The sequence below is a fragment of the Cydia pomonella genome, chromosome 8 (assembly GCF_033807575.1).
Source record: "Cydia pomonella isolate Wapato2018A chromosome 8, ilCydPomo1, whole genome shotgun sequence".
In the NCBI taxonomy this organism is placed as follows: Eukaryota; Metazoa; Arthropoda; class Insecta; order Lepidoptera; family Tortricidae; genus Cydia; species Cydia pomonella.
Window position 1 is genome coordinate 7,573,289 of NC_084710.1, and position 23,826 is coordinate 7,597,114.

General features: G+C 37.3%; 2 protein-coding genes across 2 annotated transcripts; one reads left to right on the forward strand and one right to left on the reverse strand.

Annotated features, from left to right (window-relative positions):
* The first annotated feature begins 1,018 nt into the window (after window positions 1-1,018).
* LOC133520463 (ATP-dependent DNA helicase DDX11) lies at window positions 1,019-14,512 on the forward strand. The gene is made up of 15 exons (XM_061854895.1): window positions 1,019-1,286; window positions 1,396-1,516; window positions 4,193-4,515; window positions 5,477-5,643; window positions 5,802-6,042; window positions 7,154-7,302; window positions 8,587-8,705; window positions 9,021-9,328; window positions 9,856-10,035; window positions 10,932-11,126; window positions 11,789-11,977; window positions 12,154-12,260; window positions 13,072-13,229; window positions 14,048-14,148; window positions 14,383-14,512. Exons 1-15 carry the CDS (start codon window positions 1,173-1,175, stop codon window positions 14,464-14,466), a joined length of 2,556 nt encoding a protein of 851 aa, XP_061710879.1. The 5' UTR covers window positions 1,019-1,172; the 3' UTR covers window positions 14,467-14,512.
* On the reverse strand, window positions 14,461-20,787 carry LOC133520469 (NAD-dependent protein deacylase sirtuin-5, mitochondrial-like). Its single transcript, XM_061854901.1, has 4 exons — window positions 20,393-20,787; window positions 19,794-19,985; window positions 16,037-16,196; window positions 14,461-15,846 (listed from the first exon to the last, which is right to left on the reverse strand). The coding sequence occupies exons 1-4, from the start codon at window positions 20,705-20,707 to the stop codon at window positions 15,641-15,643; spliced, it is 873 nt and encodes a 290-aa protein (XP_061710885.1). The 5' UTR covers window positions 20,708-20,787; the 3' UTR covers window positions 14,461-15,640.
* Window positions 20,788-23,826: the final 3,039 nt, after the last annotated feature.

A 23,826-nucleotide genomic window follows, 5' to 3' on the forward strand; every position in this document is an offset into this window, starting at 1 on the left:
TGGAGATATAATTTCTTATTTTAATTATAATGTTATCCAAACGTTAATTTCTCTCTAAATATTTTTTTCTTTTTTGCACTTGCACCGGTTTTAATATTTTTGATCACTTTTAAGGCAGTTTACTGAAACACTAATCGACTTATAATTAAACTAATAATTAATTAACTTAAGATAATTAGTTGGACTTTTAATTAATTAAAGCACTCTCTATTAATACTGTTATTACTATTGAAAGCTAACCAAATTTTGGTGGTAAAACCTGGGAAAAAAATTCCCACCTTTTACCAGTGGTAACTACTGGGAAAAAAATCCCAGTAGTTACCACTGGTAACAACTTGGTGGTAACTGGTGGGAATAACCAATCTAACGGGTCTAAAGGGGCCAACTGATTAACAGGCCTCGATCAATGTTAATCAATAGCCCCCTTAAAGGATCCGATATATAGTAAAGTGCCAATAACATCCATACTTTATCAGGCCTGATTTCAGACCCGATTTCGGGCCCGATAAGGTATATTTTTCCGTTTCACCAAATATCAGCACTCAGCACATCGTTTACAATATTTGAAATGTTAAAAAAATGGTTTCCATTTAATAATGTCAAACATTGAACATTTTTTGCAATGAGAGTCAAAGTATTTTTTACATTTCAAATATTGTTAACGATATGCTGATATTCCGTAAAACGAAAACGATCGGGACTGATTTCGGGTCCGAAATCGGGAAGTGTGAAGCTATCTAATTGGCGCTTAAAACTGATAAACTAAAATTCCCAAGCAGATTTTGATTTGATGCCGAACAGTTGCCTGCTAAAAACCTGCCAAAAAGGAATATTTTCACATTATGGCCGACTCATACAAAATCGTTCACTTTTTGCTAATACTTGGGTTTAATAATGTAATATGATTCATTCTGGAACTACCCCTTAACAAATTCTGACATTGGCTGAAAGAACACGCATCCAGTTTATAATTGTTAAAAAAAACTGACAGATAATTGACAGCTGACAGCTGCTTTTGTTGATGTGTTGGTCGGCGCGAAACTAGTTAGTGTTTTATTTATTCATTCAAAGCAATTATTTAATTATTCGTTATACAACTGTCTGTGTTGTGCAAGTAAAGTTTTTTTTAAATGATCCATATAAATTAATAACGAGACAAGTAATTGTTGACAATGGATTTTCAATTTCCTTTTGAACCATACGAAATTCAAAAGAAATTTATGCGTGAATTGTACTCCACCATTGAAAAATACAATCTGGGTATCTTTGAGAGCCCTACAGGAACCGTAAGTTATTTTGATTCTTAAAAAATTCCGATCACATAGGTAGTTAAGAAGTTAGTTCCGGTGTTGCTCGAAGGGTACATTACATAGGTTATGTTGATATTTGTTTCAGGGAAAATCATTAAGTATTTGCTGTGGAGCGCTGCAGTGGCAAAAAGATAGTTATAAAAAATATCTGGAATCTTTACAGAAGGAAATTGCTGATTTAAAACAAAAAATGTCAAGTATAGAAAGTAAGTTTAATGCATGGTTTTAGAATAATTTGTACTTATGTGAGTAATACAGAAAGTTTCTGAAATGAGCCATTTAAAGGTTACACTGAAAATATTTATTTGTTAAAAATATAACTTATTGTCTATTTTAGATACAATTTGTTTGGTGATGATTTGTATTTTAGGAATGCTGTTTGAAAATTATGTCAGGGATTTTTTGAAGAATTTTTAAATTTTTTTAAGATTCCAGGAAGTTTTGGTATGACCTAAGTAGTTGTCCAAAGATGATATTGCGAACAAAAGTCAAAAGTAATACCAGTAATATCACAAAATAACCAGTATAAACATGTAAAGTCTGTGCAGAAAGAGAAGAGCCATATAATGTATTGGTTCCCTTATATTTCACAACTCTTTTCTTTCCCCACAGACTCTACAAAGATGAATGCTTTATCTTGTGTTGTTCCTAAAAAACGGGACTAACTTGAAAGCTGTCAATATGCAGTTGCAAGAAGGGACATTGTTATGTAGAAAAAAACAAATTCCAGAATTCTTGTTAGACTCTTAAACCTGTAGTTTATTTTTATACCTACCTTCATAGTATTTTTTTCTTCCTTCAAACTTTATGCCTCCCCCGGACTCTAAGTACCTCCATGAATAATGGAATAATATTGAATATTAACAAAACTAAATGTATGAGAATATTTTCACCGTATAATAAAAAAGCAAATCAAATAACGTCGAATGATATTAGTATTATAGGACACACGTATGAATGTCTTCATTGGAATAAAAATAATTGTACATGTAGTAAAATTGAATTAGTTGACAGTTTTAGATACCTAGGATTATTAATTGATACACATTTCAACTGGAAATTGCATATCAATCAGGTATGTAATAGATTGCGAGCTATATTGGGGCAATTTTATCATTTAAGCAGAATAGTCAACAAGCGCACCTTGTATATTGTCTATCATGCCCTGGCGGACGCATTGTTAAGTTATGGACTCAGTTACTATGGACGTACCTTCAAAACATATTTAGACCAAATAAAACAACTCCAAATTAGGTTAATTAAATATTTAGTTGGGCGAAACACAAGGAATAGGTATAAACATCAGTATGACTCACTGTTCTCATATTGTAGAATTCTCCCAGTGCATTGCAAAGTCACATACTTAAATGTTATCAATACGTATTATACAGATGATTTTAAAGTACAGAAAAAGAATAAACGTGTGACTCGCTCATCTAAAAAAGTAAAATTGTATCAACCTGCAGCCAAAAACTATTATGGTCGGAGAACCCAAGAATACTTAATCCCAAAAATTTACAATGAATACCCAATATTGCTAGATATCCCTAAATTAAAAATAGGTAGCCTGAAAGAAAAATTTAAAGAAATATTAATAGACAGATTCGATAACTCCATAAAGCATGAATAGTAAATTAAATACCTAACATTAATATTAGTATCATAAAATAACTTCATATAAATCAACTATTGTAGTGCCTCTTGCCACTTGTGTTGTAAAAATATAACGAGTTGTTAGTTTATAAACAAACATAGTAATTAGCGTTAAGGTAGTTTTTTACGCACCGCTGTGCTCCTGTCCCGCGCCCGCGCCACCAGTGTTGAGTCACCAATCCTACGTTATACCTACTTCATAATTGTAATACCTACATAAAAATTGGCCATGCCGGGACGGTAGGACAGTGCAAAATTATGTACCTTTTTATAAGTATAACGAGCGAGCTCATCGCCAACAAACTGTCTCGCAGTTTGGCGAATATTTTGTTTTGTGGTACACATATTTTATATTTTAATGTTGTAATAAAAATAAAAATAAATTAATTTTTTATAAAAATCAAGAGGTGACAGATAGGGCAAATTTCACATTTATGAGTAGGTAGGAATTTCAACTTTCAAAATATGTCATGCCATTGACTGTAAGCTCCATTCAAGGACAAATTAATTCAATCAATCATTGAATAATCCCATGAATTTTAGAATAATCTACAGCCTACAAACTTCTAGTGTTATGTTCTAGTAGTTATATATATCTTAAATCAGTTATGCTGTTTAGATCAGTCAGATCATGATTAACAAATTAAGGAAACTATAGGTCTAATATATTCTTACTTTAGAACCATGATTTAAAAAAAAAAGAAATAATCGTATAATTAAAAACTTGATAAAAACTTTCAATGAAAACTTCAGTGAACATAATCAGTTGAGCCGTTTTTGAGTTGTTGCAAAAAGTCTTCTCTGCTTAGTAAAAGACGTACATAGCACTGCAAAGGTACTGCCGTATGATTGTAATGTACATGATACTTACAAATAGTCCCTGATTAGCCTATTCTAACAGAATGGTAACTTCGGAACCGTAAACTGAGCATGGCCCAACAGGCTCTCGGCCGATTTTTTGCAAGCAGCAAATTTATTTCACTGTTTAATAGGCGGGTCCACATAGAGCGAGCATACGCGCGAGGCAATTTCCTCACGCACAATACGGCCGAGGCACGTATACACTGGCCGCTTTGTGTGCGAGGAAATTGCCTCGCGCGTATGCTCGCTCTGTGAGAGCGAGCGAGCCTAATGAATAACTGTTTGTTTCTCAATAAATGAAAAAAAATTGTTTCTTACAATTACAACAAAAATATTGGTGTTTAAGTATAATATAATCATTTTTCCAGCTACTGATAACTGGCTGGAAGAAAAATTTGAAGAAATTACAATAAAAAGGAATCTCATAGCATTAGAATTAAAACTTGCAAACCATAAAAAAAAGATAGACTCATTTAATGAAATGAAACTAAGAGTGAAGAAGAATGAAAAACATGATGTAAAGAAAGCTATAGATTATAAAAATAAGAATACAGATGATTTGGAAGTAGATAATAAGGAAAACGGAGAAGATAAAGAAGATGTAGACTTAATTTTGGTTGAGTGTGAAAAAGACAGTGAATCTGAAGATGAAGGTGATGAAACGGAAGAAAATGAAAATAATGATACTAAGGTAAGTTTAAGGTATATTTTTTCTCAAACTTGCAATTAGATGTTGACATGACTTTAAGTACTTCAAATTAGGTCCGGAAATACTACATATCCGGTGCGAAGATAAAGGAATTTCATACAGCCTTACACACCTAAGCCTGTAAAACAACCCTTTTTTTTTGTTTTTATACGTCAAATTATTACTCGTCTTGGCTTTCAACCATAAAGAATCTATTCGCAAAATTCGGCCATTATGCTTTTTTCTTTTTGTTTTTCTTTTTTGTTTGTTTATTATTGTTTCAGGGTTATCAAAAGGGGAACGAAAATTTGATTACTTTTGCGCTACGATGCACGGTTTAGGAGATGTATCTCCCTATAAAGATTTCTGCATGACTGAAAAAAAAGTAATAATAACAAAAATACAAAAAAAGGAAAAAAGCGTAATGGCGTGTGTCGTAGCGCCAAAATAATCACATTTTTGTTCCCCTTCAATACTCCACGCACTATCACCTATCACATTAGTACATGAAACAATCATCATCATTATCATCCTATTTTTATTATTATTTCATTGCAAGTTTGCGAAAAGCACTATACAAATCTCGGCGAGAAACGGGGTTGCCGGCCGCGTATCCCTATCCGACCTCGCTACGCTCGGCCTTCTATATCTACTTGGCCTACAACTCTTCGTTTCCCGGCCTCTATAGTAATGTACTATTGCATAATGTATACACTTTTTTAGCTTACTTCAGTGGATAATGGTAAAGAAATGTACACAGATCTATGTCCGTGGTTGTACACCTATTCATTATGGTATTGTTATTTTTATTATTTTTATAAAAAATAAATGAATTAATTCTTAAAAAACAGCTTCTATTTAAACCACAATATTTTTACTAAATTTTCGTGAAATTACAAACTCTTAACACACAAAGAAAAATATACCTATGTTTATTATTCATATAGTTATTTTTCGTTTGCAGATATACATTAGCAGCAGGACTCACAGTCAGCTATCCCAGTTCATTGGCGAAATCAAGAGGACAGTCTTTAAAGAAGACACAAGAGTGGTCACCCTAGCATCCAGACAACACTATTGTATCAATAGTGAGGTGTCCAGGCTGAAAAATGTTAATTTAATTAATGAAAGGTAAGAATTATTTTATTTACTTGCATGTTGCCATCTATATTCTAAAGATTTAAGAAGATTCTAAAGCAATTACCTACATCTGTAAAATTGCAAGTTGTACTTTTAACTAAAATTGGGTTGATGTCCAGCAGCATTTTTATTTCTGTTTCTACTTTCAGATGCCTAGATATGCAGAAATCCAAAAACAAATCAACATCAGTAGACGAAGACGGCAAAGTCCTTAAGAAAACAAAAACGAAATCCTGTACTTCCTGTCCTTATTACAACCATAGCAACATAACGCGCCTGAAAGAAAAGATGCTGGTCGAAATGATGGATATTGAGGATTTAGTAAAAAGTGGGAAAACGCTCAAAGCTTGTCCGTATTACGCTTCGAGGATGGCACTTGAAGATGCTGAGGTAAAAAGTAGTTTTTAGTGTTTATTTATTTTATTTTTTATTGTATTTTTTATTTTTACTGTATTTTTTTTAACTATTTTATTTTTACTGTATTTCTGTATCTTTTTTTATTTTGTTTGTATTTTGAAATTATGTAATGGGTCTATTGCCTGAATAAAGAAACATTCATTCAAAAACGTTTTGATGTTAACCAATAGTCACTGGAAAAGAAGGGATTAAATAGAAGGGAATCCGCATTAGCCTCTTATATATTTAGATTAGTGCATGGAAAGGCCTGTAACCCAGAGTAACTAGCTACGATAGGTGTTTATGCGCCCCCACGATACTCGTTGCGGACGCGCAGGCCGCCCCTGCTGGCCGAGCCGCGCGGACGAGAGCCCTTCGCACACTTAACCAAGTTGCCAATCGAACTGACGTATTTTATTGTTCCGAGTATGAATTTGCAAAAGTTACATTGTTTGTGTTGTGTTATTCTTAGTTATAGTAGTAGTATAAGTTGTAGGATTTTCTATGTAAAGTACCTGCCTACACTATCGCATTGGGAAACTGTAAAGATAGCTATAAGGTTTATTAAATAAATAAATAAATTCATTATATTGTTAATTAATGTATACTCGCGCAATGACTTCCAAATAGGGAATGCAAAGCGGTTTTTAATTGTATGGGAAGAGCGGTTAATAACGGGTTATTTCAATTTCATTAAAAAACCGGTTTGCATTCCCTAACTCCAAATGTATAATCACTATTTAGCATTACCATGTAGAACATGTTATTTGTTACTAGATACGCACTATTTACGTGTGCTCTAATATAGTTCGTATCATCCACGATGACGCGCAGATTTCTCAACTCTAACATTTACATGACATTATGAGTCATGGCACGCGTCTTCCTGAATGACACGGTCTACTATAGTATTTATTATAAAATATCTTTTATTTAAGATCCGTATATAAAGACAAGTACATTGGCTAGCAGATTAGGCAACCATTATTTTGGTGTCATCTTGGATATGGAAACAGTTTGCCGGTGAACGCGAGTCGTAGCAGGTATATTCTTCATGTTATCATTGTCAGCATATTTGAGGTAAATGAATACATTTTGATTTCAGGTGGTGTTAGTAAGCCATGCGGGCATGGTTAGCGCCGGTGCCCGGTCCGGCGTCTCTCTCAAACTACACAACAACGTGTTGATACTAGACGAAGCACACGGCCTTACAGCAGCCTTGGAGAACGCGCATTCCGCCCCTGTGTCCGCCAAGTAGGTTCATCTCTAATCCAGGTGGTGTTGCTAAGACATCATCCGGCTCGTTCACACTGTAGAACAACGTATTGATACTAGACGAAGCACACGGTCTTACAGCTGCCTTGGAGAACGCGCATTGCGCCCCTGAGTCCGCCAAGTAGGTTCATCTCTATTCCAGGTGGTGTTACTAAGACATCATCCGGCTCACTCTAATTGCACAGCAGCATATTGATACTAGACGAGCACACGGTCTTACAGCTGCCTTGGAGAACGCGCATTGCGCCCCTGAGTCCGCCAAGTAGGTTCATCTCTATTCCAGGTGGTGTTACTAAGACATCATCCGGCTCACTCTAATTGCACAGCAGCATATTGATACTAGACGAGCACACGGTCTTACAGCTGCCTTGGAGAACGCGCATTGCGCCCCTGAGTCCGCCAAGTAGGTTCATCTCTATTCCAGGTGGTGTTACTAAGACATCATCCGGCTCACTCTAATTGCACAGCAGCATATTGATACTAGACGAGCACACGGTCTTACAGCTGCCTTGGAGAACGCGCATTGCGCCCCTGAGTCCGCCAAGTAGGTTCATCTCTATTCCAGGCGGTGTTACTAAGACATCATCCGGCTCACTCTAATTGCACAGCTGCATATTGATACTAGACGAGCACACGGTCTTACAGCTGCCTTGGAGAACGCGCATTGCGCCCCTGAGTCCGCCAAGTAGGTTCATCTCTATTCCAGGTGGTGTTACTAAGACATCATCCGGCTCACTCTAATTGCACAGCAGCATATTGATACTAGACGAGCACACGGTCTTACAGCTGCCTTGGAGAACGCGCATTCCGCCCCTGTGTCCGCCAAGTACGTTCATCTCTATTCCAGGTGGTGTTACTAAGACATCATCTGGCTCGTTCACACTGTTTAACAACGTATTGATACTAGACGAAGTACACGGTCTTACAGCTGCCTTGGAGAACGCGCATTCCGCCCCTGTGTCCGCCAAGTAGGTTCATCTCTACTGCAGGTGGTGTTACTAAAACATCATCCGACTCGCTCAAACTTTACAACAACGTATATATATCCTAGGCGAGGCTCATTGCCTCACTGCTGCCTAGGAGAACAAATTGACAGCTAATGTATCTGGCTGTCAAAAAGATGACGTTTAACTATCCATTTACTACAAAACATCGTCATCTACTCGAAAAACAATTTTTTCTTAGACTTAACAGCTAACTCTTCTTCAGTCTAGGTGTTATACCTACTCTTTGATGGTTACAATACTAATCCCATGTCCACAGGCAACTAACTGCGGTGAAAACATTCCTGAAGTTCTACATTGACAAATATAGATCCAGACTAAGCAGTAAAAATCTCTTGACACTGAACCAAATAAGCTTCGTAGTGGGAAAACTAGTTGGTAAGTCATTATTGTTCAGGCTTTTGCTATTGTGTGTTATGAGCGCTTGAGGTCTGCTTGGCAACCTAATCTCCAGAAATAGGAACAGACACAAACATCTTGTGAAAGAGGCTGCTACCTGACGTTCCTCTAATCCAGAGGGAGGGGGGTCAAAGGGATAACATTCTTGCATTATGATGACGCGCTGCGAACGATAGGCGTAGTTTTCAAAGGGATATAACAATCAAATAATTAAAGCTTGTTTCTGTACCCTTTTTTGCGAAACATTTTAATCTTGAACAACCTAATAAAAACTTCATATTTTTTTAATTTTAGGTTTGCTAAAACCCAAAATTACAGCTGAAAAACAAGACGATACAACTATAATGACCCTTGAAGACTTTGTAATAAAGGCTGAAATTGATCACATGAACTTGAGACCGCTGGTAGAATTCTGTAGAAAAACACGGTTGGCTCCTAAACTACACGGGTTTTCTATGCGGTACAGTCAGCAAGCATTAGAGGAGGAAAATAAAGGAGCAGTCGATAAAAAAAGTTCGTTCAAAGATTTCTTAAGCAATATCTCTAAGAAGAAAACGGATGTTATAGAAAAAGTGAAAGAAGAAATAAAACCGGCAATACAGGTATTCTATCTTGTTTAAGCTGAGGCTACAGCCCTGTTTTTACAATCAGATAGTGACAGCCAAAGTGGCCAAATATTGGTACATTCGCCATCTGATATATCAGAGCGGCCGAGGTGCCCACATATATCTGAACACGCACTCTAACGCCTTGACAATAGAGGCATGTTCAGATATTTGTGACCGGCTAGGCCGCTCCGATATATCTGATGCGACTGTACATGTACACATATTAATTTCTTTGGTAACAAAGGTCTGTTACGACAAATTTGGTGACTATAAAATTACCATTGTCCAAATTGTAAAATTGTAAATTCATAGATCTTACTGCAAATATATAAGATCCACTTGCCCCAGAGGTCGTTACTGTGTTCCAGGTGTAAACGAATTATCCGGGGCGTATACATAATTACGTAATATATATGTTGACTCTGTGACGTCACTGTCTGAGCCACAAATATATGTAAAGTAAAACAAGTAAATAACTTTTTTATTTGGAAAAAGTAAAACTGAACGTATTTATTTTACAGGCCCCCACAGAAACCTCAGCAGGTAGCGGCCTTTACGCCATTCTAGACTTTCTGGATAGACTCTGCGATCGCAGCGAGAACGGACGAGTACTAGTCCAAAGTGGAGACAATGGCTTATTGAAGTACTTGCTGTTGAATCCGGCCGAGCATTTCGCTGATGTCGTCAAACAGTGTCGCTCTGTGAGTGTTTTATTTGCTCTAGAGGTAGATAAAGATAGGACGGTCCAGTCTTGGTGAAAAAGAGATAGTAGTATTGTCAACAATGGTTTCCAACTCTTAATCTCTACTCGACTCTATCACAATGCAACCATAAGTATGGCATCGTTCCACCAAAGCTCCGATGCCGTTTAGAAGTGTTACTCTTACGATAGCTTAGCTTTCCAGACGCGGAAATGTCGTTTGATTGGGCATATCTTTAGGAAACCTGACACCTATCCAATGTAGCCCTGATTTGGCAGATGCCCGGTAAACGGAAACATTATTATTATTATATCTCCTTGGATTTCACGGGCCTATAAATCCCGGTCTTTTGATAGGCTTGCATGGGGATATAGATCCAACACGTAGAGGCCTCTTGGAGAGCTGTAATGTAATGTAGAATATTATTATTATTATTATTTGGTTTAAGACAGGCAGCTGATACTGGTACGTCTAAATCAGAGTTCACTACACGATTTCACTGCTTAGATAGTCTGTCAAGATTGTTATTAAATTGATTCACACTACAAGAGTTCACAACTTCAGAGGGTAATTTGTTCCAGGCATTTACTATTCGGTTTGCAATAAAGTTTTTGCTGATATTTGTTTTATGCTTTGTTGTTACTAGTTTAAGATAGTGTCCTCTTGTGCGCGTGTTTGGATTTCGAGTGAAGAGGTCGCTTAGTTCTGGACAGTCGTAGTATCCGTGAATTATTTTGAACGTCTCGATCAAGTCGCCACGTTCACGCCTTTTTTGTAGTGAAACATGGTCGCCCTAAATTTACTTGGCGCCGTTCTGTGGAGCAGGAGCCGGGTGACATTGGGGATGGGGTGGCAGGATGTTACCCGACTTTTTTTTAACACACTTTTTTTTTTAGTTGATTTTAGCTGGAGGAACCATGGAGCCTATCAGCGAATTCAAAGACCTACTGAAGAGCGACGGCAAAGAAGTAAACGTGGTGAAATGCAGTCACGTTGTGCCTCCGGACAATGTGTTAGGAGTCTGCCTGTCCAAGGGACCGTCTAACGTCAGTCTTAACTTCTCTTATGAGAACAGGATGAGTAAAGAATTGGTAAGTAAACCATAATGTGACGTTAGTGATAGTCATTTCGTAGACATAGCTGGTCATCCTGCTAATGATATAGAGTTTTTAAAGAGTTATCGAAAAGGCTGGTCGACTTCACAGGTGACCGAAGAGCTGGCAGCTTTCTCGCACAACGTATTAGCATCGCAATACAGTGGGGAAATGCTGCCAGCATCCTTGGCACCACGCCAAAGGGTCCAAACTTTTTAGACTCATTTAACTTTTATTTAGTAGTTTTATTTAATAGATAAGTTAGTTTATTTTTATAAATTTGCTTTCTTGTAATAATAAACCGATTAAACTCTCCAAGTCAATATTATAAGAGAAGCATACGTAGATAGATAGATAGATTAGGTCAGTTTTGTGTGAAAAGAAGCAACCCCGTTTATAAGGGCAACTTTAGCGTCGTCTATGGTTCAAATTCATGTAACAGCTTATTTCTATCTAGCTTCGGCCACGTAACCATCTTAGATGACCTAATTATCCCCTAATAAGCAGTTATATGAATAATTTATAACCATTCGGATACTTTTAAACATATAGTTTATATTGGCACGCCAGACAGCTGTAGATACAATTTACGATATATGTATGATATGAATACCTATGTGATTTACCATAGTTTCAATCAAATGACAAAATCTTTTCAGTTAAAAGAAGTGAGCAGCATCTTACGGAACGTGTGCAGCATCGTACCAGGCGGCGTAGTTTGTTTCCTACCGTCATATTCCTACGAAAAAACAGTCTATGAGCACTTAGTTGCGAACAAAGTCATCGAAACTATTAGTAAGAAGAAATCCATCTTCCGCGAACCGAAATCTTCTGCAGAAGTTGATCAGGTAATTTTCAACCTTATTTATAATGTTATAAAACTCATTTTCTGTTAAATTAGTAACATTGAATCTGTTTATCGCGGGCCGATATATTCAGCTGAAGTTGGTCAGTTCATTTTCAGCCTTATTGATACATGATTAACTTCATTCTCAGTTAGGTAGTTCATTTGTTTTGGTTGCAGGTTTTGAATAAGTTTGCTGCAGCTATAAAAAGTAAAGAAGGGAAGGGAAATGGCGCGCTGATGTTAAGCGTTGTCGGTGGAAAACTAAGCGAGGGGCTCAATTTCAGGTAGGTATTGTATGTAAAATCTACATTTTGTACGTAATGCTTGACGTTTTTCTGTGTGATATTTAACGTACTAATTATTGTTCACGATGGGGTGCTGCCGAACTGTTGTGAATTGTGAAGCACTTGCAGTTCGTAGGTAGATACATGATTCATTTTCTTTATCTGGCTGGGCTTTCACTTAACAGTGTACAATTGTACGTACCATTTACTTTTTTCGAAATACCATTAAATTTTGGTTTATTTCTACTCAAAATCACGAGGACTATCGAATTAAAGAGAAAGAAAATGTCAACATTTGTATGAAAACTGGGGATTTTTTTTTGTTTCAATCAATGGTCCTTGTGATCCTGAGTCGAAATAACTCAAAAGTTGTTAGTTTTTTTCGAAAAAAAAAGTAAATGATACCATTTTTTTTAAACCCCAATCTTTATTGTGACACATTAAGGTTATAATAAGATATTGTCAAAATTATTTTTTTGGTACAAGCTTTTATCGCTGACTGTACTTTTCTTTCCACAGGCAACTAATACTCATCAAGACAATTCTAAAAACTCCAAACACAATTAGGTTGCTTTGCTTTATCACAAAGTTCCTATGGGCACCTCCTGGCTCCATCATCAGATCAGCTCGATTGTACCATAATATTGCATTGTCACCCGACTTACATATGTATGCAAATTTTGCTGCTTCATTATTATGCAAAATTTAACTTGCAAGATTTAATCCGTACAAACATACATAGTTACTTGCAAGTTAAATAAAAGCTTGTAAAAGGAAAACTCAACTTACTGAACATTCAATTTTTTTGCAGCGACGACCTAGGCCGCTGCATCATAGTAATCGGCATGCCGTACCCAAACGTAAAATCCCCCGAACTCCAAGAAAAAATGAACTACCTAAACAGAACTAACGGCTCAGGAAGTGTGTACTACGAGAACTTGTGTATGAAGGCAGTCAACCAATGCATAGGTAAGTAAACGGGGTTCTAGTCTAGTCGGTAGTGACCGTGCCTACGAAGCAGGCCCCGGGTTTAAATCCTGATGACATTTATTTGTGTGTATGTGACAGATATTATTAGAAACTAAGTTATGGATTTTATCTTGGATGTAAACCAGGAATTATGGATGTTTTCTATGTATATCTATTATACACCGTGGGCTGGTAAAACTCGACAGTTTTAAACCACGCATTCCTGAGGTCATAAGCAGCAAAATATGTTATATGAGATATGAGTGATGTATGGGCAAATTCGGCAAAAAAATGTTTTCACCGAAAAAAAAAAAATTCTGCGTTTTCCGCACACGACACCTAAGATTTTTTTTTACTATTAGAAAAAAAAAATCATTACAATGAATGGTAGCGTCGCAGCCAAACAATGAAAAACATGCTGTCCTGCCCAGCGTGCCCGCATGCCTGCTCTGAGCAGGACCTCCGTGATGCGACGGACAGGGCGATAAATGTCGCTACCTTTTGGTCCCGCACAGTTTGAAAGTCCGAAACCATCGACACGAGAAGAAGAAGAAGCGTCGCAGCCAAAAAGGCGTTTTGCACTGAGTTATTACAGAAACAAATTTTCATTATCTCTAAAACAAGACCGATTTCAGAAAACTTTGTATAACATTTTAGTCTCTAAATGCGATCATGAATACACCTTCTGTCGGATTTTACCAGCCCACGGTGTATTTATCGTCGTCTAGTGGGTACTAGACAACACAACACAAGCCTTATTGAGCTTACTGTGGAGCTAGGTTGGTTTGTGTAATAGAATTGTGCCATAATATTTCTAGGTCGTGCTGTGCGCCATGCTAACGACTATGCCTGCGTGCTGTTGGTCGATGATAGGTATTCCAGGCCGCACACTATGGCGGCTTTGCCATCTTTTGTACAAGTAAGTCGTTCATTTTTACAATTTTACCTAAACATAGTCTTCCATACTGCATGATGAACTGTCTAAGCAGGCAGAACCAGTCGAGGACTGCGTACTAACAGGAAAGGGGACGACGGCTCCTCCATACAAACATAGTACTCATTTTCCTCTGTGGATATTAACATTACAAAAAATATTTCTACCCAATTTGATGTATAGCTATGCCCAATGTGAACAAGACGTTTTGTGTTTCAGAAATCCCTGATGTCTAACTGCAGTTTTGGTCCAACTGTTGGGAACATGGCGAAATTTTTCGCTAAGCACAAAAACTCGTCATGAAACATATTTATTTATTTAAAACTGCAATAAATAATGATTGTAAACATTTACAGATTTTTACTTATTAACTAGATTTAATGGTTAATTATATTAGAATATCACAATAACCCCTGATTCTTTATGCTAGGTACTTAATATAAATACGTTCTCAATTTTGATGCACACTTTTATTGACATGTAGTAGCTGTGCAATCTTTCCTGAGGCTTGTGGCAGTGTGAATTGATGTGACTTATTGTGTTTGTTTACCTAATTAGGTAGCCTATCTTTAGGGCGTAGGGCGTTCGAATCTCGTTTCGTACAAAATAATTACTACCAGACCACAGCCAATAGTTTTCTGTTTGGTAAAATGACAGCCATTTAATAAAATATGTATTTATGCTCGCACCTTTGCTTGCGTTTAAGAGCAATTCCTAGCTGAGCAACTTTTCAAATCTCGAATTTTTAAAGCTATGTTTCTGTCACGCTGCGGTGGGCGGGAGTGTGTGCGTGCGATAACGACAACTGCAGCTCGGACTAAAATTCCCACACAAAAAACTCAAAAATCGAGGTTTCGTTCTCGACTGTTTCCTCCTCCAAAACGCAACCAATCATTATGAAATTTTGGAAACTGCAAGAGGAAGAATTAATCTATGCCGCTATGTTTTGATGTTTTGGATATTTGTTGTCATATTTGTATACTGCGCCTATTTTTGCAGCCTATTCAATTGAGCCGTTTTTGCGATTTTCGAGGCGCTGTATGTTTCTTCAAAATAAAATAACCCAAAAAAGCAAAACAATAGCGGCACAGATATTGATGATATTGATTTTATTTGAAAAAATAATTGCTCTGTGTTAAAAATCCAGGGAGGAAACAGTCGAGATCATTTGTATGGAAAAATCGCAACTAAGGAATTGCTCTTTAGCTGGAGTGCTTTACAATGCAACGGAATTAAGAAGTTTTTGTCATTTTAAAATCTAAGAAGTTTTTGTCATTTTGACATTTATGTCTCTTAGAAAGAGACGAAATTTAGGTGTGGTTTGCTAAGTTTTAAGAATACCCTTACAAATAAAATATCTCCTTGACCGTTTAAAGACGCCAACTGACGCGCGCAGCTACAGCCGAATATCAACCTTCGTGCACTTCGATAAGGGTCAGACGACGCGCCGCACTCGATAGGCGTGGCATCCAAACGGTTAATCTGCCAAAGCCTTCGGCAGCGTCTCCCCGCACGGCCCCTGGAAGTAGTAGCGGAAGGCGCTGGTGGCGGGCGTGGGCTCCAGGTTGAACTCCGCCACCGCCGCGCCGCGCGCCGCCGCCGCCGGCGCGAACATGGCCGCCGGGTACACCACCGACGACGTGCCCACTACTAGGCACACGTCGCATGAAGCCATCGCTGCTTCTGGTGCACGTTTAATACTTTTATCTACACACATATCATAAGCCCTCTATGATGCCTTCAAAATCCGTAAATAATGGCCAAGATAAAGACTGACCAGTAATAATAATATTGTCAAATATGTATGTGAGAAGTTTCAAAATATTTTGCAATTTTGGTGTATCAACCTATGAGACAATTAATAATAATTTACCTGTTTTCTCAAGCACAGCTGACTCCAAACTTTCTCCAAACCACACAATGTGGGGCCGCAGCAGTCCTTTGCACTCAGGTTTCCTACAGTGTGGCAAATCTCTTACTGGGATATCAGAGCCTACTTGGTCAACTTCTGGTGCTCCACGGTTTTCTAAAGCCTGTAATAATAAGTGGGATTGTAAACAATATTCAAATATTGAGACAGGTCCAATACATGAAGACAGAAAACTGATAAGAAAATTTGGGTTAACACTTTCGCAACCAGGCAAAATTTCGAACAATACCCCAGAAACCGACAGTACTCGCTAGTCGAGCAACGACGTGCAACTCAATGCCGCACGCCGCGAACCCGCTAGTCGGGCAAGCGGCGGACGCTCAGGGCTGTGCCAAGTAACTTTCGTACCTATACTTACGTGAATAAACTTAAATCTGCTGTCTCACGTTTCGTTTTGCTTCCACGCAGTTGCAGTGCAGTGCTGTTTTACGATGACTGACCTATTGTCTTTTTCTGAGAACTGCCACTTAGAAGTTAGAATGTTGTTAGGTACTTAGTTGAATTTCTTGGTTTATTTTTCTCCGATATTTGTTTCACAAAAATCATCCTTTGAGTACTCATGAAATAGGTGTATACCTATAGTTACTAAATATTCTTAAACACAAATTAGGTTGTACGATTTACGAAAATTCTAACTCCTATTGATACATTGCATACACGGGGTATGCAATTTAACGTAACCAACTAATAAGAATTTTTATTTTGTAATCGCATTAGGTTAAGTAAATAAAAATACAAAGTGAAGTAAAGTAAGTAAATATAATAATCAACTGTACCAATTTTTCGACCACACAAGCAGCAGCGTAGCGTATGGGTTTGCCGCCCGGGGCCGATTAAAAATTTGCCGCCCCAATTTACGACCAACATCAGTTAGACAAGTCATAAGTTCAGTCAAAAAGATTTTTACTGATAAAAAAAGTTATAGGTACAGTTTTGTATAATTCTATGTAATATTCGGAGGAAATGGTATTAAATTAATTATTTTACTTTATTAGGTACACTAAACAGATATCGTACAATATCATCAAAAACATACAATTGCATATGATGGCTTAAAAATAAGCACGAAATTCAAAACAAGTGTACACAGCATGCTTTACAAGTAAGCGCAAATGTATAGAAAATCATGAAAAAAATACGCGGCCTCTTTAAGGTGATTTTGATCACTATTTATTTATTTTTCTGTTTTACATGGTTGAATCGTACATAAAACAAATGTTGGGTCTTTTATCTTTCATTAGATACTTAAATCATGTGTATTGGACTGCCAAAATTGCAACTGTACATGTTTTACCAAACCTACTCGTTGAATGGCAGTCAAAAATAAGCGTGTTACTGAAAAGTACCCTAAGTATGAAGGGTATTAGCTGAAGTGTAGACTTGTCGAAGAACTAAATGCTGGCGATAATATAGCGTTATAATAAAATAGGTTCATATAAATAAACAATTGTACCTATTTTATTTATGTGACACTGATTTTTACTCCCTTTTGTAAAGTATATTTTTTCACAATCCAGCCGCGTATTCGCATCTAACGACAACCCCAAAGTAAACAAGTAGTAAATAAAGTCGCGATCTAAATTTTAAAACAATTATAATACGTTTTGATCATATAAAAGAAGCTTTCAAATCATGGCTAACTTTTTTTTATCAAAAACTTTGTATTACATATTATCAGTCAAAACCTTTGTGACATAACTTATGACCTGACTGGACAAAGTTGGGTAAAAGTGGTAAAATACAACAATATGTTCAAAAACCAAAACTCGACTACTGAAAATCTGACTCGTAAAAGCATGAAAAAAGAAAAAAATCTCATCTGAAGTAATCACAGAGAAAATATTGTATATTTACATCTTTTAAATAAAGAAATACAATGTAACATAATTTACTAATTTTTGAATACACTGTGGGAACGAGTAACCCGACAGATTTTAACCACGTATTCGTAGTATCAAAAAATTCGACTTTTGATCAAATTCGACAAAAATGTGTATGTTTTCTGCACACGACATGTTATTTATTTTTACATCGTGGTAAAAATAAACATTACAGCGAATAAGTCATAGTTATTTGTTTTACAAGGGGGCAACGTTGTTGTTTAACCGCTCGTGCTAATATTGATAGGTACCCGAGCAAGCGAAAGATTCAAAAATTAAAGTTCGAGCAGTGAAATCGTGCCCGAGGGTTTCAAGGCACGAGGGTTAAACAGACTTTGCCTCCGAGTAAACACAACATTTTTCACCTCACCAATGCGAGGAAAAATACTAACTATGAAATGAAATAGGTACCAAAAAAATCAAATTCAAATGATTTATCATTGGAAATCATCATTTAAAAGTAAATTCGACAAGTTAACATTAGTTATCAACTCACAATTTGCATCTGATTACTTTGCCTCACATGCATGTGGATAAAATTCAACTTTCTCATTCGTTTTTGAACAATCAAGAGAGACTACCCGTTGGTATGGTGAAAAGATTTTTTTTATTTATACAAACAACTTTTAAGGTAAATTAATATTTCAGATGAGAATGTTTTCTTGTTTCATACGTTTTAGAGCGCAATTTTCAGTAGTCTGCTTTTATATTTGAACGTTTTTATATTTAATTAATTTTGGGGTTATAATTTCATAATCAATTATTTAAAATCATTTTATATTATTTTTGTGCCAGGGTGCCTTCAGCACAGCAGCGCACGCAAAGCGCCCAATGGTTTTACATGAGAGCGCAAAAGGCGCCCGTTATTCGATCACCCGCAGCGCGGCAACATACGTCAGGCTATGCCAGACTCTTTTAATATGAGGGCACCGAAGCCACCGGCATTTAATCGCGCGTATCCCACCACGTTCATTGGGTTACACCCGACTATTTTTGCGAATGATGGCGCCCTGCATTAGATTGCGCGCAGAGGGCACCGTGTTCAATTTGGTGTGATGTCATATAGGGTTATAGGTTATGCCTATAACCAGGAGGCCTACCGCAAAAAGCGAAATTCGCAAATTGCGGGTATCTTTCTCTTTTACTCTCACTAACACGTAATCAGAGTGACAGAGAAAAATGCCCGCAATTGACGAACTTCGATTTTCGCGGTTGTAGCCCAGCGAACAATCGTGTATGCGGCGGTGTAAGCACTCCGGAAGCGATTGACCGCCCCCGCACAGCCGCCCCGCGCCGTGCCGTCCCGCGGTGCATTGGTTCGTTTCGTGGCACGATTTGAAAATATTGATTTCTTAATTTTATATTTTTTTTAATACCGTATTTTGCTGCCCCCTCTCATGTGCCGCCCGGGGCCATGGCCCCCCTAGCCACCCCCCTCGCTACGCCTCTGCACACAAGTACATAATAATCAGAAGACTTTTTCTGTTAGTGGCAGTGGCAGCCCTGAGGTAGCGAAGATGCAATGCTTGCCCGCCTGTCGGGTACTTTGGCGTCACGTGTAGGTTTATAGCTCGTGCCCGACTACAGGGTACGCCGGCATCTGAGTAAAGTTTACGAGTGCTCGAGTGTTGGGTATGCGGTGTCGAAATGTTAATAACTATCCTCGAGCTGAAAGCAAGCTATGTATTTTTTTTTACATTTGAGGTCTACACTGCACACAATAGGTATATTTGGCATTCAAAGGGTTACATATTGTAATAAAACATGTCCCACTCTCAATATAATTTTCTAGTTAACTGCTAATTATAGTCTTAAAATACCTTACAAATTGGGCTATCAGTGTTAACCAACACTTCCTTGCATTTGGTGCACCGGGTCTTGTACAAGCTGCCGTGGAGCTCTAGTAAGTTCTTTGTTCCTGCCCTGGCATGCAGTCCGTCGACATTCTGTGTGATTACTGTGATTGTCTTGTCTGGGTGTTTTGCTTCATATTGGGCTATGGCTATGTGGCCCTGTAAAAGCGAGAATTCTATTGAAATCTTTTGAAAAAAAAAAATGGGAAATCATGACTTTTGATACCTTATAAAGCAAATTAGAAAAAAATATATGTATATCTTATGATACACTACTAAAGCAATACTTAAGTTACAACAAATTTTGAAAATCTTAAGATTTCATTTCACTACTGTAATACATGAATTTACCATACTAATTTAATATTGAATGTGTGTAATGCATCATCTACATTCAGATTTTTTGTTATTGCATAGATATAATGAATGGAGTTGATAATTAAGACGATTTACAAGCCTTTTTGACTTGGTAACATAAGACCATACTGCATCTTTTAGCAGTTGTGGACATGGCCTCTTTGAATAATCTATTCTTGCTTATAATTGTGATCTGATTTGCTAATTACCGCATTAGGTTGAGCCTTAGCCGCTACCTCTCGTCTGTAATGATAGAACTCCCACACCAGCGCCGGTGTGGTCCCAAACGCCTCGGGCGTCGCCAAAGTCGCAGACCGGTACTTCCTCCACATGCCACCAGCCCCACGAAAAGTTGGTATACCAGATTCAGCACTTATACCGGCCCCGGAAAGAAACACTATATTCTCGGCCGCTTTCAACGTTTCCTTGAACTTTGTCATGTCGCTGGATTGTCTTGCAGCCATGATTACAGGAGCGTGAATAAGTAGTTTCCTTTTGACTGTGGTTAATAAATTTATGCACATATTTCGACAATGTATTTGATTTGCAGCGTCGAGAAAATCCGACACTGTATGTGATAACAAATGTCAATGTCAAGTGTCAGCTGCCTATAACAACTGTCAAGATAGCTGTCACTGTTATTGTTTTTTTTTTTGCCTCGCACAGATGCAAGTATATTTGCCTGACAATGTGGTTAAAAACGTCCATTGCTCTCAACAAGGGGAACTCTTGGAATCTATCATAGAGGTACTGGAGATGAAATTGTAGAGCCGGCAGATGACCGAACGAGATGCTCTTATGGAACTTTCAGTAGGAGTAGCAGAGAAAGCGCTATGATTGTTAATCCTTGTCAGTTTCATTTTTTTATTTTCCACCGTAAATTTTAGTAAGTATTGCTTATGGTGGGCAACAAATAACCCAACCAAATTAAGTAGGTTGCTTTTGGTATGTTGTCAGGAATGTTAAAACGTATTTATAATTTAGCGCATTGCGTATGTTCTGTCCCTTACACGCGTGCGCTACGCTGAGACAGATTTGGCCAACTAACCATGACAATTTTCAATGGATGAAAACTGCAGACCAACCTTATCTCTATGGTAGGTACTTACCAGTACTTACCCAATAGGGAATATTACGCAAAACTCTGCGTAGGTGCGCCTCAAGCACATACTGAGGGCTTGCTGCGAAACACAAAAATCGAAGTTTCCTTATCTGCCTCTCCATCACTTGCATTTATTTGAGTTCGAGTTTCGAATAAAGAGGCAGATAATGTAATTTCGATTTTCTGGCCCGTGGTAGGCCGCTCTAAACAAACCGCCTTGATGCATAAATGTCATAGTGAACACTTCAAATAATTTTTAAGAAAAAAAAAACCGACTTCATTGAGGGAGACCGGTGAAAGAACAATATTATTGTTGATTTTAGATTTCATACCATGAAATTAAAAAGACAGCGTCCTACGCCTAATTATGTAGAAAAGGAGGTAACATGTTTTTTTTTGCCACTGCACCCACTTTGACACATTTCAGATTTGCCCTATGGTTGACAGGTAAGATACCCGCAATAGGGTATTCGACTGTTAAGTTAAGATAAATTATTTCACACCATGCATGAAATAAAGCACCAGATAATTAAAAAAAAAACTAAATAGGATATAAATATAAAAATGTGCCTTGAAAACCTAACTCAAAATAAAAAAAATCAAATCAAAATGTTTATTTTACTTTCACAATAATCATCTTAAAGTTAGTGATTGGAACCTCCTTTTAAGCTTTAATATAGCTTGTGCCAGGAGGTACCGCTCTTCCTTATCTGAAGAATGTTAACAATATTGTGCTACATTTATGAGTAGATAGGTATGTTACGTAAACATCAAATTAATATTTTATTGAAAGCTACATTAAAAATTCTGCAAAGCTATATACAAAGCATAAACTGCTTGGCAAAGAGAACAAATTGCCAAACGTGAACTATGCATCATTGAAGATATCATCATGAAATCATAAAAATTAACGGGCTTACCTACTTAAGTAAGGTCAAGTTAGTAATAATATTTAAATAAATAAAAATATGTTAAATTGAGATCCAGCTTAAAACTTTTTCTACTCGTCGATTTTAATGGTGTTATTTGAACTTCGCAAACCAAACTATAATCGCATACCTTTCACTGTGGCTTTACGAATGACTTCATTAGGAAACTCATTATTTCACACACAATGTTAAGATACAGAAGCGCACGTCCTAGCGGTAAACCCTACGACGTTCAAGCCGAAGATTGCAAGTTCAAAATCCGGGTCGTACCTACCAATGAGTTGCAAGTGTGATATAAATTAATTTTGAGGGCACCAGGCACTTAAGGGTGCTCTTTATGCTTCTTCGTAATAATGATAGATATTTTTTCTATTCCTCTACTGTTATCTGACATTTTACATTCATGAACACTTACACTTATATTATTAAGAACATAAATAACAGGTTTGAAGGATAGTCTATATTGTCTAATCCTCATAACATCACATGTGCTTTAAATATCGCTAAAACGATACCTACTGCGATTAATGGCTACCTAACAAAATCAAAATTAAGTTTCAAGCTAATTCTTTTTTCTTTTTCGCCAACTTACAAAATATTTATTAAGTAGGTTGTATAGTAGAAACAATTGCTTCATAATTCAGAAACGCGCATGTGACACCCTTAATATGTATAGTAACATCCATAGACTACAAAGATCTCTCTTGGCGTTGCTTGTTAGTGTCCAAAATCGGGATAAAGCTGTCCAAAAATTTTAATTTTAGTAGGCCAAAAAATGCTCGTGACGTATTCCTTTACAATGTTTACCTACGAGTATGCCTGCGGCTCCGGCTTACATTAACCCACGCCACTCCTCGCTTTTTTTACCGTTCTTGTACAACGTTTGCATAAAATACTATAATAGCGTTCATTTGGATAGGTCACTCATAGGACGTATCAAACAATCGTACCAGTTATGGAGGCAGAGAGGGTAGGGTAAGGAGAACAGTCTTATGGAAGAACTGTTGCTAGTGTCCAGCTAGCAGCTGTAAATAATAGTTCGAAATCTCTCCGGCGTAGCGGCGTGGCTGGGGTAGCACAAGGACATGAACTTAGACGTTATTGATGGAGTGGTGCGATGTCAGTGATTTGAATTTTTTTATCAAAGTCAAAAATTTGTTCGCGATGCATTGTGGCGCCACCTATTTAAGGTTTTTTGATGAACACTTTTCATACACATAGATTGTTCTCCTTACCTCTACATTCCATAGCACCAGTAAATAGTCCACGGACTCTACATAAGACTTTCCCCCTTCCCTATTTTCCTGTAAGTCGATCTCGCGCGGCTGAAAGGTTCATCGCTTCATCAGAAAATTTCTGAAAAGGATCATTGCCTAAATAAACACCTAAACGTCTTTAGATACTTTAAGTTGAAGCTTTTGATCGCTTATTTAAAAAGTGAATACAATGTAACATGAACACCGCATTATGATCAAGCAGATAAAACCATATCTCTACACGCGTCAAAGATAAGCATAAGAGTGTGTTCACAACTCCAACTTCGCTGCAGGCTTACGGCTGCGGTGTCTCTCATAATATAATAAACACCTGTATGCTTTGTGAACGAGCCATT

Bases quoted from the DNA above. Each gene is read 5' to 3' on its own strand.
- LOC133520469 (XM_061854901.1), bottom strand. From the start codon at position 20,707: ATGTGCATAAATTTATTAACCACAGTCAAAAGGAAACTACTTATTCAC. The intron at 19,986-20,392 runs GTAATTAGCAAA...TCGCTTTTACAG, and splicing joins CTAAGGCTCAACCTAATGCG to GGCCACATAGCCATAGCCCA. The intron at 16,197-19,793 runs GTATTTTAAGAC...TTATTATTACAG, and splicing joins CTGATAGCCCAATTTGTAAG to GCTTTAGAAAACCGTGGAGC.
- LOC133520463 (XM_061854895.1), top strand. From the start codon at position 1,173: ATGGATTTTCAATTTCCTTTTGAACCATACGAAATTCAAAAGAAATTT. The intron at 8,706-9,020 runs GTAAGTCATTAT...TTTTAATTTTAG, and splicing joins CGTAGTGGGAAAACTAGTTG to GTTTGCTAAAACCCAAAATT. The intron at 14,149-14,382 runs GTAAGTCGTTCA...TTTGTGTTTCAG, and splicing joins CTTTGCCATCTTTTGTACAA to AAATCCCTGATGTCTAACTG.